Source organism: Equus przewalskii, chromosome 19, assembly GCF_037783145.1.
Source record: "Equus przewalskii isolate Varuska chromosome 19, EquPr2, whole genome shotgun sequence".
NCBI classification, from domain to species: Eukaryota; Metazoa; Chordata; class Mammalia; order Perissodactyla; family Equidae; genus Equus; species Equus przewalskii.
The window spans coordinates 29,387,869-29,408,226 of NC_091849.1; the positions used below are offsets into that span (position 1 = coordinate 29,387,869).

At 38.2% G+C, this 20,358-nt stretch overlaps 1 protein-coding gene across 1 annotated transcript; it reads left to right on the plus strand.

Moving 5' to 3' along the window:
- The first annotated feature begins 19,189 nt into the window (after positions 1 to 19,189).
- LOC103563887 (olfactory receptor 12D2-like) lies at positions 19,190 to 20,116 on the plus strand. The gene has a single exon (XM_008539351.2). It carries the CDS (start codon positions 19,190 to 19,192, stop codon positions 20,114 to 20,116), a length of 927 nt encoding a protein of 308 aa, XP_008537573.2.
- Positions 20,117 to 20,358: the final 242 nt, after the last annotated feature.

Genomic DNA, 20,358 nt, shown 5'->3' on the forward strand with positions numbered 1-20,358 from the left:
GATGGAGGTGTCAGGGGAAAACAGCCAAGGGCAATTAAAAGAAACACATTTCTGAAGAAGCATTAGAATTGAGGTAAAGAATAGTGGAAGATAAGGATAGAGAGGTGGGCAAGGACAAGAGCATGGTGGGGGTGGGGGGGTTACCTTTTCTATCAGAAGGAACTAGACCTTTATCCTGTTGGCAACAAGGTATATCTGATGGCTTTTAAACAATAGGGTGGCCTGGTTCAACTTGGATTTAGAGAGTTTTAAGGAAGCGAAACCCAAAGTAAGAAGAATGAAACAAGGAATGACTCCACACAACTGAAACCTGGTGTGCAAATGTGTGCTGCCTTGAATTGATCATTCATTATTTTGTTGTTTGCACTATCTCCTCCACAGACTGCTAGTTTATTTATCACAGAGATTAAAAATTTATCCACCATATCAACAAAGTCCTAATAAAGATGAAGTCTCAAATACTTAATGTTTAAAACCACCACTCCTATAACCAAGCTCATGTGAAGTGATCAGAGAGGGGTTCTGTACTTCACAGACCTAGAAGTCCCACAGCTTCCATTACCATCCTCTAACTTCTGTCTCTAGAAGCTGTTCCCTTACCCTATACCCCATCTGTACTTCCTTGTGATATGAACTTGGCACTCCTTCATGGACCTCCTTTAACTACTAGATCATTTTTTTGGCCCAAGCTGAATCTGAGGCTTGGATTCTTTCTACAGCTTTCCTCTCCAGGAGAAGAGGTAGGCATGAAAACCAGGCTAAAACACCTCCAGTAATAAACAACTCACCACTTCCACCTCCTCAGGAAGTCAGTGCCTACATTGGATCATACTGACTCTTAGTTATTTATTCCTATAATGAACAAATATTTATGTTTCTGTAGATTCCACTCATTAATTCCCCAGATCATAAATAAAGTGTATTCCTTCTTTTCTACCACAGCACTTAAGCCAACTGAAACCAGAGAGAAGTAGAGTAGAGCACAGAGAATCAAGGACAAACACAAGTTTTATGGTTTTTTTGTGAAGCTGACATGTGCCTACTGCAATCCATTTCATGACTTTGTTCAAAGGGACAATGGTATCATCTCTCTCATTCCAACTATCCTGTAAAGGCTATTTCAGGGAGTGTAGAATGAGGGTGAAAGCAAGTAGTGGAACCAATGGAAAGAAAGTTCCATTGATATCCAAATGCAAGAGAGTAAAGAAGGGGCAGCAGTAAGAGGCATATGTCCCTGGGTGGCAATCAGTAGGGCACCACGAAGACTGCAATCTTGGTAAAACAAAGCCACACACACACACAACATGGAAATAGAACAAAGACATTACAATATCCCCAGGCACAATTTGCCTTCGTTATGCCACTGAACAATGCTAAAAATTGCTGATTTATCAAGGGATGCAGTTAGAAAACAATAGCTTAGATGAGAATGGCAGCAAAGAGTGACATATGAATAATATGAGAGCTCAGGGCATTGAGTTGTTTTCAGTGAGGTCAAGGTGGTATAATCCACCTGCACATGAGGTAGTCACCCTCAAACAAAAAAATTTCCACTACCTACTCCCAAATTGAACACCTAATTTAAATAAATGTGTGTGTGTGGTCAACGAATCTACTAGCAGAGTTCTTGTAAATATAGTTGTCTTCCATCTCCACAACCGGATTTTTGTTGGGAGTGTTTTAAAAGTTCACTCACACGACAAGTATTTTCATGTCATAACATAATCCTGGCTTTTCAGATGACCACCTTCTCAACCTTATTTTTTAAGGGATCAGGAGAATCGAGAGGAAGAGGAAAGTAAAGAGAAGGTAATGAAGATTGTAGAGTAATGTGAAAGACATAGCAACAACAGGGTTTACTCACTAAGAGATCATTACTCCATTAGAAACAGAAAGGGATCATGGGATAGGGGAAAGAGCTCAATTTAGAGTTGGAAGACTCAAAGAAATATGGGAAGAGTTTGAAATCAAGATGAATTTCACCTAACTGATAGGGAAATGAAAATAGTGCAAAATATCAGCCTCTTTTCTGAAAAACACCCAATCACAGACTTGACTCTATACAGGTGAAAGTCATAGCAAGAAGCCCTCAATTAAAACTATCACCATTTCTGAAAGAGAAATTCAAAGAAAATGCCAAGAAAAACACATCTGAAGAAATATAGTATACCAAATTGAATTTTAATTTATCTTTGGAAATGAGAAAAAATATTCTCATATATTTTGTAATGTCTGCTAAACAAGTTATTTTTATAAACAAAAAACAAACATGAATAAATCTTAATTTAGATTGAATGTTTAATCTGTTAACTCTCTTCAATCCTCTCTGGCACGTACTCTATAATAAAGCAGAAAAATATGCTAAAAAACTTTTTAAAAAACTTCATTTAGGCATATCCCAGTTCTGTTACCCCACAAGAAAGGAGGAGGATAAATTCCCGCTATGAAAATTGTTGCTGAGAGAGGGTCATACTCTATAACATCCTCCAACTAAAGCGATTTTCATGGATGTCTACTGTTCTGAATCTCTAGGAGAGAGGAGATAAGGGAAAGAAGTTGAGATACAGCAGGAAATATTGAAAATTGGCTTTTTAAAGGTCCAATGGAAGATGTAGCAACACCACGATTCCAGAGGAATATTGGGATTTCCTTAAATACCTTTGAAACAGAGACTTTTTAACTGTCTGGGTTAAATGAAATGTGTTACTGATTAGAGGGAAAAAGTCTAGAAAGAAAAATTCCATAGCTTTTTTAAAGGGCCTGTGACTAGGCTATAAAGAATTATACAAAAATAAGAAACTCACCTGAAATAGCAATCTTAAAGAAAAAAGTGTGAAGAAGAGAATATGTGCTAAGATTTCCTGAAGCTCTAGAATATTGAAGTTTCCTCCTTTCAATTTCCTCCCTCCTTGAACTCAATCTGAAATAATGTAGGACATTGGTTAGAAATGTCAAGCTTGTTTCCCTCCACTCCACAGAACCATTCTCTCCTCCACTCTCCATCTCTTTTTCTAGCTCTCAGACTTCTGTCCTTATATTGTAGGTCCTTGCCTTTATCGCAAGGGAGGGCTGACAATTGCCAACAGGGGAGAGGCTCCTGAGAACCAATTACAGATTTCCTAGAGAGCAGCCATAAATGAACAAGAAATATAGGCTCCCTGAGACACTTGTCTTTTTCCAGAGGACATTCCTGAACTTTTGACTTGACCAAAACTGGAGCAGAAACTGAGAGTCATATGGAAATTCACTTTTCCATCCCCGTGAGGACTAAGACACTCCACCAAGCATCTCATCCTCCAATTCCCAGTCTCTTTATCAGAACTCATCACAAAATTCTCCTAACTTCTCTGCAGCATCCCTAACCCCACCCCCCCGACACACACCACTACCTTTCATTGTAGGTCCTTGCCTTTATCTCAAGTGAGGGCTGACAATTGCCAAGAGGGGAGAGGCTCCTGAGAACCAATTACAGATTTCCTGGAGAGCAGCCATAAATGAACAAGAAATATAGGCCCCCTCAGACACTTGTGTTTTTCCAGAGGACATTCCTGAACTTTTGACTTGACCAAAACTGGAGCAGAAACCGAGAGTCATATGGAAATTCACCTTTCCATCCCCGTGAGGACTAAGATGCTCCACCAAGCGTCTCATCCTCCAATTCCCAGTCTCTTTATCAGAACTCATCTCAAAATTCTCCTAATTTCTCTGCAGCATCCCTAACTCCATCCCCCGACACCACTACCAATAGTGGTCCTCACAGAAGACTGTTCTCAATCCTCGCTTCCCACCCTACAGCCTCTAGGCACTCTCACCACTGTGGGGGATCAGAATTGGCCACCTCAAAATGAGTCTCCTTGGCTTGATTATTTGTAACAACAAAAGACTTTGAAAGAAACTTTGACCTTCCTCCTAACTTCTTAAAAGAAATGTAAGATAAAGGCCTGTCCTCAGGAAAAGCCATCACCACAGATAACTCTGAGTATCTGGTAGACTGGGAGGATCCTTGCTAAGCCCACTCTCATCAAAGTTTTGTTTACCAAACATTTTCTTTCTATTTCCATGTGAATTGCCTTCCTCCCCTTTGAAGTCTGAAACTCCTACCCCTAACATCCTCTTTTGTCTTTAGCTGAAGATGGTACTTAAGATGAGAACCTCTGTCATTTTGGCCAGTGCTCAGTTTTCTCGTGTGTCTCGCATGTATACATGTTATAAAGCTTTGTTTGATTTTCTCCTGTTATTCTGTCTCATGTCAATTTATTTCATAGCCCAGCCAGAAGGACCCAGTGGATAGAAGAAATGTTCTTCCTCCCCTACACCATCCCAGGCAACTATTTCAACAGAGACAACCCTTGGTAGGAGTGTTTTATAGAGATCATGAAAGCCTTGCCAGTGCTGGTCTTGCTTTAAGGGGAAGGAAGCTGGCATGTTGTTACAAAGTAACATCCAAATGGTTATATGGCCTTTCAATATCCTCAATGGCCCAATGCCTGCCTATAACTTGTCTCCGACTCTTCCTTTCTGTGAATGCTCCACAGAAATTAGGCTGATCCATTGACTTCTCATCCCCAAAAAATGTTCAGACATTGCTCTGTCATCTGATTCAGGCGCTTGCTTCAGCTCCCGCTTTCTCCCTGACTAACAGACCAACAGAGAAAACTCCCTTCTCTGAACTACTGTAAGACCCACTGTCTACAGCTAAATGTAAATGATCGCCCTACATTTCTTAATTCAATAGCTTAAATCATAAATATGATTCAACCTTATCATGACAATACAAATAAAATAGTAGTCTCTAAAGAAAAATGAATATTCTCTCTTTCTTCCCCGCAAACATTCCACCCAACTGATGGAACCATTGTTGAGATGTTGGTGTCTGTCTTTACATACTTTTTCCTTTACCTACACAAACATGTGCATGATTATTTCCATGCAAATGATCTCCATGATATCTTGTTAAATGGAAAATATAAGGTATAAAACAGTGTGTTTTTGTTTGTTCTCATTTGTATAAAAAACAATAAACCACTCACACATGTTTATATGTACATAGTCAACAAAGTTTTAACTCCAACTTCACCAGTATTCTAGGTAAGGGTACCAGGGATCTGAGACCATAGAAAGATATAATTTTCATTGCATATATTTTTAACTTTTTACCATGCAAAAATTTTGCCCGTTTAAATTTTTTATCTATTTCCCAGGTACCATGTAAACTGTTTTCTTTTTTAATTTCTTATTTTACATATCAAATGTTACAAAAGTATAGATGCTATTGTAGCAAATGGAAAAAAGATAAAAGAAAAGGATTATCATCTCTCCCAATCATTATACCAATAATCCCCCCCACTCACACATACCAAAGATAATCAATGTAAAAGCCTGGTATGAATCCTTGCATTTTTTTTCCTTTCACAAACATATATATGTGTATATTAATACTTATTGTAACATTACAAATAAACTAATAGTATCTAAAATAAAAAAATATTCTCTTTCTTCCCTACAAACATTGCACCCAACTGATGATACACATATGTACACCCCACACACACACACACACACACACACACAGACAAGGGGGTTAGCTCTGACTGCTTGTCTAATTGGTTGACTTGAGAGTTTACATGTGTGTTTTTACCCAAACAGGCTCACAATATGCACGTTACTATCAAATTTGCTCTTTGCACTTAACAATGTGCATATACATTTAGATACATCATGGATGTGTAATACTACTTACAAAGGAGTAGATATGGATCTCCATATACTGAAATGTCTTTTTGCATTAAAATATACACAATATATGATTTTATATAAATGGTATGATATCATGTATGGCACAGGGGCATTAAGAGCCACATTTTTGGTGAATCTTTTGTTGGTTTGCTTATTTGGCTTTCTCCTGTTCTTCTTTACTGTTCCATATGTTTTTCTTGTCCACTCATCCACCAGCCCCTCCTCATATAACCCATGTTCAGAATTCCTTTGCGTATCCTTCTATACTTTTCCCCATGAATAAAAATATACACTTACAAATACACACTCCACTTACAAATACACACTCATATACACATATAGTGGCTGATATAATTATTACATTGTTTTTAATACCTGTAGTGAATCTCTAATATAAAAATATGAATTCAATGTTTTCCTGAAACTGTACATTTAGATAATTACCCATGTGTTTCATTACAAACAGTGTTGCAGTAAGCATTCTATTCCATATATCTTTATCTACTATTATTTCACTTTCAGCAGAAAAATTTCCAGACATGTGATTCCTGGCTGAAAATATATGCACTTTCAAAGTTTTAATAAATATGGCCAAATTGCTTTCCATAGAGGCAACTGTCATACTCAAAAGCATATGAAAATAAATCCACAAACTTTCTACCAGCATTATATCTTGATGTACTTTTAATATTTGTCAATCTGATGTCTAAAAATATCACCTTATTGTAGTTTGAATATGCATTTCCTTGACAGGCAATGAGAAATTGAACCTCCTCTTCCATTTGCCATTTTTTATTTCTTCTTGCGTTTTCAGTCATGGGCTCCAACTTACCTCAGCAAAACACAAACTAATGAGGAGACTCATTGTCAGAGTCTGGATTGGAGAATTCAGCATGTCTTGAGTATTTTATACTCTCCCATCCATTTCACATATGCTGTTTAATTTTATTTCTCAAAGCGATTTTTGTGGTTGATGTAAAGGACATTAATCATAGTGAACAAAACAATTTGGATCCTAACACGGAGCACATCTGCTCCAAGTAGGAAACCAATAGAGAAACACCACTTCAGAGCGGAATCAAGTTTCCCTTGGAAAGTCTGAATAATCTTAACCTTGAGAGGTATTTGACAAACACTTTTTCTTGTCTTATTGAGACCACAGGTCCAGACCACAATCCCATGGTTGGAAGCAAGATCATTTGTGGGCTGTAAGTGTTTGTATTGTTAATCATCCTGATAAGATATTAAGCCTGGGCCAGAGAATAAGGCCTCCAAAAGTAGATGTGATATTAACATGAAAAATATATTTCCACCTTCCTTGGTGCCCTGGGGTCTGAATGGCCTAAACTGAAAGATGTGAAAAAGTCATGAGCAGTTCTAGATGAGATGTGGTATACCCTTGGCCAGAAAAATTATCACGGGCAAGGAAATTGAAATACATGTGGGACAGTATGATAGAAAATAATTATCCGTAATATGTTTACATCCCATTAAGCTAACCCTACAGTAGATTCTCCTATAAGCTACAACTTGATTTAAGTAGCACTGAGGGGAATTCTGGGATAGTCTGTTTCTTTGCTTATGAAAAACTAGTACACTAGTACCTGCCATTTATTTTTTTCTTTCCTAGACTATAAGCTAGAACTAAATAATATCCAGGAGAGGTAGTATATCTTATTCATCTTTGTTTACCAAGTACATTGTAGCTGTTTCATAAGTGGTTAGTGAAAGAGTAAATAGAAATGAATAAATGGATGAATGAATGAACAAAAAATGATCATTTGATTTATAATCCTTGGCCTTGTGAAATATATTAAAGAATATCAAACAGAAAGAAAATACCAGAGATCACATCGGTAGAGAAGATAGAAGAGAGTCGATCCTCATTATTTGTGGATTTAGTATTTGTGAAATGACCTACTCTCTAAAATTTATTTGTATCCCAAAAATCAATACTCACAACACTTTCCCAGTCATGCATGGACATGAGATGTGCAGAGAGAAAAATTTGTCAGGTGATGGGCTTGTCCCCAGCTGAAGTTGAACAAAAGAAGCTCTGCCTTCTTGTTTGAGCTCTCATACTGTAAACAAGTGTCCTTTTCATGGCATGTTCAGTGCCATGGTTTTGTAATTTGTTTTTTTTTAAATTTAGGTAATTTCAGTTTAAAATGGTCACCAAGTATACTGCTGAACTGCTGCCTAATGTTCCCAAGTGGAAAAAGGCTGAGATGTGATTTACAGAGAAAGTCCATGTGTTAGATAAGCTTGTTTCAGTCATGAGTTATAGTCCCGTTGGCTGTGAGTTCAACATTAATAAGTGAACTATATATTAATTAAGGTATCTTTAAGCAGGAACACACTTAAAACAAGATTATGTATTGATCAGTTGATGAAATGTGACCTGGGGTTTCATGAAATCTAACCGTGAATTTCACCTGGAGCAAGAGGGAGAATTGAGTATTCTCCTCAGCGTTCGTGACAACTTCATAGAAGGGATGTAACTATCCCAAATGAGAATTGGTTCTTTCTCACTTTAAAGATGAGAAATCTGAGCCTCCTGAAAGAGAAATGACTTGTACGAAGTTATAGAATAGATCAGTCATACAACCTGGATCAAAACCCTGGCCTAGCTCAGCGTTTTCATGTTCTATGTTCAATTCCTAGATGCAATAAGAAAAGAAGAAACACAAAAGGGAAAAGAGGAGGAGGAAAAGGTATCAGACAAATTTTGGGGACTTTCCAATTTCAAAAAGAGGTGGTTTTTAGGCAATACTCCAGTTAGTGAATTGAAAATTTTATCTTCAGAGTAAAAGAAATAGCATATTCACTGTAACGATAGTTCTTCAGACCTGATGGGCTCTTCTGCTCCTGTCACAGACTCTGTACTAAAAGGATTTCCTCAAGCCCTCATTAGCGAACTCAGGCAAATTGCCGTAAATTTTTCCATGCTTTACATGAGTCTCTTTACTCCCACAGAGGAAAGCCTTATTTAAGGTCTGAGAGGAAATGCTCATGTTCAACACCAACAAAAGAGGTGGGCATTAGACACGCTTTCCATTATAAAGGTCATTACTGATTGTACAGAACCAAGAGAGTAGATCTTGTTCAGCCACTATGGATTGAAGAATGTGACATCTTAAGGACTTCTAGAACCCATAGCCTCGTAGCTGACATTTCAGAGACCAGGAGAGAAAACTTGGCCCCCACCAAGCCTGCTCTCTACACAGACAGGCAGCTGTGCTCCCTCTTCAGGGAAGTGCCTGGTCTGACAGAGCTCTTTGACCCAGAGAGAACAGTGTGGCTGCTGAGCTCCAGCCACCAATCTTCCTTGTTAGCCACCCCTGTGTGCATGGGTCTTTAGGGGGACAGTTTCCCTGAGGAGAAGAGACTCATGCCAATAACACTCTCCTTCCCAGGGTGACCATCTCAGAGCCTGGGGGCTCATGCACTGAAAAATAAACTGGAGGATGTTTTTGAAGATTCCATGGTCTCCCAGAGTCCCCAGCACCCTAGGCAGGATATGCTTCTGAAAAGGGGAATGGGAAAGAGAATATGGGGAGCTTCTCTACAAACCATTGTTCTCAGTTAGACTTTCTTACCAGTTTTCCTAAGACAAAAGCTGCATCCTACCTCTCATCCCACATAGCCACCTGATGCATCATTCCAGTCCTCTTTCCCATCGTTGATGAATGCCATCTACTTCCACACTAGTGCCCAAGATAGTGGAGCTTAGTGTCTTGATCATGCCAAATAGATATGGATTGGAAAGTCAGAGTGTAATTGATCACAGTGAGCCAGATTTTCCCTCTCATAGGTCAGAATTGCATCATATTATCCCTATTTTAAAAAAGAAAGAAGGAAACAAGTAAAGAGGAAGGAAGGAAGGAATGGAGCAAGGTAGGACAGAAGATGGAAGTAAAGAAGGAAGGGAGGAAGGGAGGGAGGAAAAAAAAACCCTGAAACTCAGGGAAGTAAGGGTATGATACTCCAAAGCTAAGCTAGAGCCACACCAACCAGAAGAATGGTTTGAAGTATACATCTTTCTGTCTAGAATCGAAGAATAAATGTTTGGAAGGATAGATGCTAAAAACATCCTTCATTAGCTGTGGAGGAGGGAGAGAGACCAAGGTAGGCACTTGGAGTATTTTATTTCTGAATTACACTCAGACACCTTCTCAGGGACAGTTGATGGCCAATGCACTGTTTGGTCTCTACCTTATATTTTTAAAGACTAGTGGTTTTCGTGTATATCTCCTGTGACTCAACTTTGTCTACAGGCTCACAAAGGAAGGTGACACAATCAATGGCTCTATCTCAGTGGCGTCTTAAAATTTATTTTTAAAAATCACTTATATATTTATCTGTTTTAAAATTAAATAATAAATGAAGATATAAACTGAAAAGTATTTTAGAATTCTCTAAAGTGAGCACAAAAGAGCTGATATATACACTTTCTTAAATACTAGCTCAAATTCTAGACATAAATATGATGGGGCAAGCAAGTATAAGCACAATCTCCTATTGGAGAATAGACAGGACAGGGAAAGGGAACACTGCTTATTTCACAGTAAAACAAATGAAAGCATAGGGAGTCTGGCTGACTCTCTGCCCTTATCACTCCCCCCAACCCTGTTAAATAAAATGAATTCAGAATATCATGGATTTCTACAATAAAAGTAAAAATAATATTTCATAACACCAATTCCAGGGTACAATGATAAAATTTAAATATATCCCCATCAGGTCTGTTGTTCCAATTCCAGCTACATGAGAAGAGATGTATTGTTCCTTGTAGAGAAGAGAACGCCAAGGGGCTGGTAACCTGAGCTCATCCAGGCAGCTGTATAAATTCCCTGAAATAACAACTGGAAGGAATGGTATTAAATACAGGTGAAATTGATGGAAGAAGATCTGGTGGTCAAGAAACAAGTGGGACTAAGTTTCAGTGCAGATTTTCATGTTTATACTAGTGAACTATACTTTCTCATTTATTCAGCCAATATAGAGAAATGGACAATATAAATTCTCACATTTCTTCTCCATTCATAGGGTTCTCTGTGTGAGCTAGCTCAGTGGATAGAGCTGAGTTTTGATTTCCTCACCATAAAAACACCTAGCTTCACCATTTTCATTTTCACAGCTATGCCACTCACTGACCGGCAGTGTCATAAAAGTTCACGGTTGGACACAGAAGGAATAGTATGCACGGAGGGAATGTAGAAACCCTCAGTTGCAAATCTATCCCTGCCACGTTGAGTCTGGCAGCATGCTGAGAACATAGACGTAGAAAAGGATACAGGATCTTATGACACATGGATATTGAATCTAGAGTCCTAGTGGAAAGTTAAAGTCATTCACAAGAGAATTAAAGACAAGGCTGCAAGCCAGCAGGTGGACCTTGGAATCAGAAGGTTTCAGCTCTCACATTACCACACACACAAGGGTGACCTTCCACAAGCCCCCTCCTCTCTGGGCTGCAGTCCACTCATTTTAGACAAGGTTATTGGACCAGAATTTCCAGTTCCAGTTGCCACTCTGACAAACTGTGACTCCCTCTGAACACTAAGAATTCAGTACTAATTCGCTAACCTGAGACTACAACATATGGCTAAGGCGCCATAAATGAATAAAGAAGTATGGTTGCCATTGTAGAAAACCAAAGGCACTGAGGAAGGAGGGAGGCTAGATTCAATGCAAAATAAGGAAAGCAGCCAAAACAGACCCAAGCCATTACGTTCTCTAAATGTTAAATGTGCACTGGGAATTAATAACATTTACATTTTACTAAGGAGTCTAAACACATGGGATGTACATGTGGAATGGTTTTATGGTTACTGTCATAAACTATGCTCTCTTTACCCTCTCCCTTTCCACTGGAAAGTCAACTTTCCTAATTAACCTCAGAATCCCTAATTTGTGAGTCATTTTTAGTTTCTTAAAGTGTTCTCTGGTTATTGACTGTTTACCTTTCCTTTGGTTCTATTAACGTATAATTTGCACACAAAGCCCTGTTTATTTTTAAGGGTAGAAGGGAGAGAGCCTGGTTAACCCTCACGGCCCCTCTTCTTCCCTGCCTCAACTCCTGGTATTGAGAAGGTGAGGAAGTAGACACACACCACGCTGGTAAGATTGCAATCTCTTCTTAGTTAGTGGTAACTTCTGTTCTAGATTTTGTGTGATTAATTTAACAGGAATGACCAGCTTCCCTAAGCCTTGGCCATACACTCAGCTTCATCTTGCAGTTGACTCCTAGCTGGTGGTTCATACTAAATTCCTGATACCCAAAACTCTTTGCCCGATGACCTAGTACAGCCCCTAATATCATCTTTCCTCCACAACCCTAAGCCTGGAGGCTGTAGCCACAGTTGGGTCCATCTCCATTCTCCTGGGAGTGCAGTAATTCAAGGAAGAAGGGTCTGTCTCTTCTGCACCTGGAGGCCCCACCACTTCTTCTCTCCCGAGGCTCGTTCCTTTACTCTGTTAGTATGCTGCTTGTCTACAAGCCAAGTGGCTGAGTAAGCATCCAGCTAGGAAACCAAAAGTCAATCCACCTTTCTACTATAAGACTTGAGCTCTTTGTCCTATGCACCCCAATGTTTATTGCAGCACTGTTTACAATAGCCAAGACGTGGAAGCAACCTAAGTGTCCAGCAACAGACGAATGGATAAAGAAGATGTGGTACATATATACAATGGAATACTACTCAGCTGCAAAACAGAACAAAATCATTCCATTTGCAATAACATGGATGGACCTTGAGAGAATTATGTTAAGTGAAATAAGCCAGCGAGAGAAGGATAATCTGTGTATGACTCCACTCATATGAGGAATTTAAACTTATGGACTAAGAACAGTTTAGTGGATACCAGGGGAAAGGTGGGGTGGGGGGTGGGCACAAAGGGTGAAGTGGTGCACCTACAACATGACTGACAAACATTAATGTACAACTGAAATTTCACAAGATTGTAACCTATCAATAACTCAATAAAAAAATAAATAAATAAAAAGAAGAGCTCTTTGAAGTCAGGAGCTCTATGTTATTAGCGGTTTTATTCTCAAAGTCTAGGATACTTACTGCAAGAAAGAGCAATAAAAATTGGGAACAGAAGAGAACGGAGAGGTAGTCTTGTTTCTTCTAATCTAACACATCTCAGCTATCCTTCTTGGGGAAGAAAATATTCTTTCAGAAAGTTTAAATTTAGAATGAGCTCTGGGTAAATAGGAAAAATCACGCCAGTGAACTTAAAATTATGCTTTTATAGACAGACGCTGTCAAACAGATTTTGCAGGATCTGCAAAGGAATAGTAAGTGAAGGAATTGATACAATATGTTACCAGGAGTCATTGTGCCTTAAGCAGGAGAGTGATGGAATGAAAGTTGTGCCCAGGAAAATCCATCTGGAGAACTCAGGACACTTTGGAGGAGTTAGAAACTGGAAAACAATTTGGAAGTAGCTTCAATGCTGTATCTATTAATTATTCCATGTGACATTCAGTTTTTATCACTCTGTCTTCCAGGAAGCATCTTAGGCTTTGAGAATACAACCATGAATAACACAGAGGTCCCCCCTTCAAGGAGCTCAGGTCACCTGGTATAAAGATAGACGTAGACAAACATAACATGAAGCCTTTTGGCGTCATTAACACGGACTACTCAAAGTGCTTTAAGGAGGCCACCAAGGATGAAGGATTTGACTATTGAGAAAAAGAGAAAGATTTCACAGAAGTCAAATTCAACATGAGTCTTGATGGATAAGAAGAAGTTGTTAGGTAGCAATGAATAGAGTATTTGCAAAGGCATGGAGTCATGAAATGAAAACTGTGAGGAATTCCATATAGCCACATTACCAGAGCGTGATAGGGGATGATGCATAAGACTGAAAGGGCGGGTGGGGTCCAAATTATGAAGGATCTTACATACTCTACTAAGGAGTTTGGATCTGGTCATCTAGACAGCCTGGTTTATAGAAACAGCAGAGGTCTCAAAATCCCAAATACCTGGATTTGAGTCATGGTTCCACCTCACTAAATACTCTGAGTCTCAATTCTTCATGGGTGCCTGGAAGATAATAACATCTACTTTGCAAAGTTTTTGTAAAGAATAGATAATACACTTGAAATCTAATTTAAATATATTTATAACATAACTACTGTGAAGTTCCAGAAATCCCAATGAATTTTAAATATTATTTTTCAGAAATATGGAATCAATAGAGAATTTTAAGTGTAGAAATATCACCAAAAATTGGAAGAATTATAACTGAGTATAGTTGTGACTGTTCAGGGAGCTATTGCATTAGTCAAGGTGAATGATGATCAGGATTTATTTTAAATAATGGCAACAGGAACAGAAAAGAAGGACCCAATGAGCAAATTTTCTAGGGTAAAATCAGAAGAATTTTTCAAATGATTGATGTGGCCCAGGGAAAGAGAGAGGGGGAGAGGAGGTCATAGAACATGAATACATCTTTCTAGCATCGCGAACTTGATGAGTGACGGCATCATGAACAAAGAAGACGAACCTGAGGACCTGGACCTGGATGGTGATGGGAAAATAGAAAGTAAAGGGGGAATAATTAAAATATTTCTTTTTATGGTTTGAAATGTGCATTCCTCTGTTGTTTTGTGTGTGTAAATACAGGCTTGAAAATAAAATCACCCGTAAGTAAACACTCCAATATAACAATATTTATCACTGAATGGGAAAAATTCAAGTGATTCTTATTTTCTTCTTAATGCTTCAGTTTTTCTAGGTTTTCTCAAGTAACAATTTATTTCTGACATGAAAATGAAATAAATATTTTAATAGAAAAATAAAACAATCTCTTCTTTTTTCTTTTACTTTCACTTTTATTCACCCCAAGCTAATACTCGCTGCCAATCTTCCTCTTTTCGTATGTCAGCTGCCACCACAGCATGGCCACTGACAGACAAGTCATGTAGGTCCACACCCAGGAACTGAACCCAGGCCACCAAAGTGGAGCATGCCAAACTTAACCACTAGGGCACCAGGGTTGGCCCTAAAACTATCTCTTATGATGTTAAAAGTGTTTCTACTATAAAATATTTGGTGACAGAAAAACGTATATTTAAAAAGTTACTGGTAATTTGATATCTTGGGAATATATGCCAGACCATGTTGAATACTAGATTTGGCATCATACATTTTATTTATGTTATATTATGTCAAAACAATTTCTCATGCATTTTAATGTGTAACGTATTAACTTAATTCCTAATGATGAATATATTCAATATTTCCATTTTTAGAGACACTTCAAAGAAAAAAACCACAAGAATTGGAAATTTATGTAAAACTCAAGTCTTGATCCTCATCTTCATCAGTATTAACTTTAACTATGCAAGCCTGACTATTGCCTGAGCCTTACTTTTCTGATCAGTTTGGGTTGAAACACATATCAATGACAGTTGTTTTCCTTTCAAACATCCAACCCATCCCAAAATTCCCCCCTGAATATCCAAACCTGAATTCACTTTTCACTCTCAATGAATTCCCCTCCTTACCCTACATTAAGCAAAATCTCTCCTATTCTGACAATGATACTGAGAATCAAGAAGTACCCATGAAGTGTCTGTAACAAGTCCTATGCTAGAACCTGTACAAACGGAAACACACTCACTCTATCCCCACCATCTGATATCTCCTGGCATTCAGTTACATCTTCTCAGGAGATATTTTTATTTTTAAATTTCAGAACCAAAGCTACAACCGAGAAACACTTTGCAATCTTCCTCTGTATGTCAGTAGACTTATATGTATCACACACCCATTTCACTACAATATCATCATTCAAGGATCTTGGCTTTGCGCAAGAATCTCAATTTTAACCAACTACCAGGTGCTGGCCTTAGGTCTCTCTTCTATAAACAACGTTGCCTATAACACTGAAATTGCTTGTGAAATGGATTGTCACAACTCCTCAAGGAATTTTTACAAAAGGAGGGTAAAGATTGGATCCATTCTTCAAGATATTAAGACCCAAAATAAAATAATATTAATTAAAATGCAGCTTGTTCAATTGAAAAAATGGAAGAATAGACCATTCATTTGTGGGAACTTGGAATTTTATAGAGATGGTATCATACATACAATGAATAGTTAGTTTGTCTGTCTACACAGAGACCAGGTAAAGCCAATTCTGGATGATTATCTCACAGCATGCAAACATGAACTCTATAAGAATAGTTCTAGATAGCAAATATAAAACTCTAACTCTAATAAACAGGACCAGTTATATAATTTGTGGGGCTCAGAGAAAAATGAAAAAGCAGGATCTCTTGTTCAATATTATTAAGAATTCCAGGATGGTGAAAGCAAAGCAGTAAATAAAGCATGGGGCCCTGGGCATGGAGCCCAGTGGGACTGCCTATGCCACAAGCCCATGAAGCTTGCCTTGTAATAAAAGAATACCTTAAATAATTTTATTTTGACTTGAAGATAGAAATAATTTATAGACAAGACTTTGGAGAAACAAAACATAGAGAGGAAAATCAGGTCATGATTTCATCAAAATGGCAGAGTGCTAGACAACTGAGGAAACTGTAGATAAAACTGAGACAGGTGATATTTTGAAAGAATGGAAAGTACATTGCAGTTTTCTCTAGAACTAAAGAGACTCAATTTGAATTTTAGTTCACAATTTATTGCAAACAGGGAAATTTAATGGTGATTATAGTTCATAATATGATATTGAATACTTGAAAGTTGCTGAGAGTATCTTAAGCATTCTCACCACACATACACAAAAAAGAGTCTACCACATGAGATGACAGATGTGTTAATAGTCTAGATGGCGGTAATCATTCCACAGCGTAAACGTAAATCAAAGCATCACATTCAACACTTAAATATATAGAGAGAGATTTTTCACTTATTCCTCAATAAACTTTGGGGAGGAAAACAGCCAAATTTACTTAAGTCCTTTGAGCCTCAGTTTTCTTGTGGCAAAGTAGGAATGATCTTAGTACTTCCTTCACTGGGTCTTTGAAAGAATTAAATGAGCTAATACATGTAAAAAGAAGCTCAAATAATAACTTATACAATGAGCACACAATAAATGTTATTTATTTCTATTGTATTCATATTATATAACAGAATTATTAACATAATGAATATATAATCCTTCAAAACAATAAGAATGGACCTCAATAGAAAGATGGATAAAGTATATGGCATTTATAACAGTTATTAGAAAGCTTGAAAAAATGTCAGATCACATATTGACATTCCTTGGATGAAGCAGACAGAATAGTTTTTCCCTAAAGGATACAGCAAGAAGGGTGGATACACCTTGGAGAGTTCAGCCTCGTTCTCCCAGTGAGCTTTGGGATCCTCAAATTAAAGAAAATAATTTAGTGTTATTACCAAGAATGAACTGTCAGATGCAGAAGGCACAAAAGCAATGCTACTCTCTCTAGTCGCCTTTCGTTGTTTTCCGTAGAACCACAGTAATAAATGAGCAGAATATTAAAGATAATCATCTTTCTGTACAGATTGTTGGGTTGTGATTGGCCCCCATTCCTTAATTGTCATGGACAAATTTCCTCGCATTTTATACAGAGTTATCCAGGGAAGTCCCCACAAGGAAAATGTGTATCCATGCCATGCCTCTGTCCCAGGAAATAAAAGATAATTTAACTAAGAAAACATCTTAGGCCATTGAGACTTGTGCTGTCCTCGGTCCTGAAACAAAGGGAGAAACAGTATGGAAAGAAAATGGGAACAATGAAAAGAATGAAACCTAGATAGGAATTCCCCAAGGGGGATTCCCTCATGTTGCAGGTATGGAAATGCATCCTGTTTATTCTTACAACAATCCTTCTCAGACCCAGGGGACACACTCTCTCAGGATTTGTATGTCTAGAGATTTGTGGCTCATAAAATGCAGGCAGAATTTCAGAATGAGAGGAAGAGGTTTGTGAAGATGAAGAGTTTATGCTGCACTCTCAATATGAACTATCATTTCAAATATTTTTCTACCATTTATAATCACTGGGAACGTAAACCTGAAAAGCTTTATTAGCTGTGAATATGAACACTCAATCAGGTAAGAGAATGACATAGGAGACAGGCTAAACAGTTGCCCGTATTTTCTGTCTGCTTGCTAGTACTAAAGTTTAACACCCAGCATGCAGAGCTGGTTTCCATGTCTCCTGATGGACTCCTAGCTGTTTTTGTAAATTATGATTGCTCTTTACTTCCTACAATTTCATCGCCATATCTCATTCTCAATTCACCATACTTGGTTCTCTAGATAGTTTCCAAAGTAAATATGTAATCTCTAAATATTGAAATTGCATAAAACAAATCATTTAGCACAGATAAATCTGATTGCTAATTTTCTTTAAATGTTAGGAAAAGTTTTTTGCCCAAACCAATATTTTCGTTTATTTTTTTGTTGAGGTCCTATGGGCTTATAAGATTATGTAAACTTCAGGTGTAGTTTATTATATTTTGGTTTCTGTATAGAATGCAGTGTATTCACCACCAATAGCCAAGTTTTTTCCCTCACCATACATATGCGCCCCTTCAACCTTTTTGCCCTCCACTTCTCCTCTGGTAACCTCCAATCTGTCCTCCTACCTATGTGTTTGTAAATCCCAAGATAACTTACAAGGCAATTTTATTTTGTGAATCAGAGGATAAAAAATGATATTTGGCATATCGTTTGTTTCTTAAACAGGAGTGGAAATTTTAACAATATAAAAAGCATACATGACTATCAAAGGAAGCCACTCTGAATTTCTTCAAGCCAGCCTTTCATAGAGATGTAGTAAAGCTTAGATAATTCTTCAAAATGTTCTCCAAGTATAAAGCCTAGAATCCCATTGCCTCTCTAGAATTGTTCCCTAGTTAAATGACTCTTTTACTCTAGTCATGCAAAATCTTTTTCTTCTCCTCTCAGGGATTTTTCAGGCTTCGACTGATTCCCCTCCTATGGGAAGCACTCCAATGTCTTCATTCATGTCAGGTTTCCTTATAGTTCTTATTACTCTCTCCCTGTTTTTCTTAAGTAAAAGCCCTTCAGCTGGTTTCTTACTAGATCAAGAGATAACAGTGTGCTCCAGTAGTTAAAAACTTGCCTCTGTTGGAGCTGACTTAGGAAGATGATAGAAAAGTTGTATCAGAAGGTAGACGTTCACAAGTCAGAGAGATGGTATCCTGACAACATGCTCTGAATTCCTGGGAGAAAGAAAATATTAATGATTAATTTAATGTAAAAATAGTTGAGTCACATTGCATAACCAACGTGTAACCTTAATATTTAATAGTCTAGTAGTCCAAACGCTTACAACCTCTGAGGTTGGGATTATGTACAACAATGTTCTCCCTCAAAATATTTTTCCCTAGGTGGGAAAATCCTACGTTGAGAAGACTCTGATTCCTATCAGAGAGAGCATTTCATATATCATTGTGTCTTTTTTTAAGTGATGCTGAACCAGACCTCAGTCACTGAATTTCTGCTCCTGGGAATAACAGACATCCAAGTACTGCAGCCTTTTTTCTTTGTGGTTTTCCTGGCAGTTTATTTTGTCAATGTGGCTGGGAATGGAGCCATCCTGATGGTTGTCATCTCTGATCCAAGACTCCATTCCCCTATGTATTTCTTCTTGGGAAATCTATCATGTCTAGATATCTGCTACTCCACAGTGACACTGCCAAAGATGTTGCAGAACTTCCTCTCTACACACAAAGCAATTTCTTTCTCGGAATGCATCAGCCAGCTTCACTTCTTCCACTTTCTGGGCAGCACCGAGGCCATGTTGTTGGGTGTAATGGCCTTTGACCGCTTTGTGGCTATCTGTAAACCACTTCGTTACCCTCTTATCATGAATCATCAGCTCTGTACCCAGATGGCTATCACTATCTGGACCATTGGTTTTTTCCATGCCCTGTTGCACTCCATAATGACCTCTCGCTTGAACTTTTGTGGTTCCAACCATATTCACCACTTCTTCTGTGATGTTAAGCCATTATTGGAATTGGCCTGTGGGAACACTGAGCTCAACCAGTGGTTGCTCAATACTGTCACAGCGACACTTGGCATGGGCCCATTCTTTCTAACACTTCTCTCCTATTTCTACATTATCATCTATCTTTTCTTCAAGACCCATTCTTGCAGCCTGCTTCACAAAGCACTGTCCACTTGTGCCTCCCACTTCATGGTAGTTATTCTTTTCTATGCTCCTGTTGTCTTTACCTATATTCGTCCTGCTTCAAGGAGCTCCATGGACCAGGACCGGGTCATTGCCATCATGTACAGTGTCGTCACTCCGGTACTAAACCCACTGATCTATACTTTGAGGAACAAGGAAGTAAAGGGGGCCTTGAGGAGAGTGATCAGAATGAGGCTCTAACTTGAAGAAATCTAGAGAACTCTTCTGACCCATAAATGACCAGGCAATGAGAAAGTAGGGGTGTAAAATTGTACTGCTTCTCAAATTCTTTACAATGTGTATAAAAGAAGGAACTGACTAAAGGACAAATAAGTGGCAAAGTCTAGTCCAGTTGTGTTAAGCAATGCATTCCTAGGTAATTAGCTGAAAATGAGCAAACGGGACACTAGCCATGGGATCCTAATGTTAAATCTGTTTTTAGA

Excerpts from the sequence above, each read along its gene's own strand:
- LOC103563887 (XM_008539351.2), top strand. The coding sequence starts at position 19,190 with ATGCTGAACCAGACCTCAGTCACTGAATTTCTGCTCCTGGGAATAACA.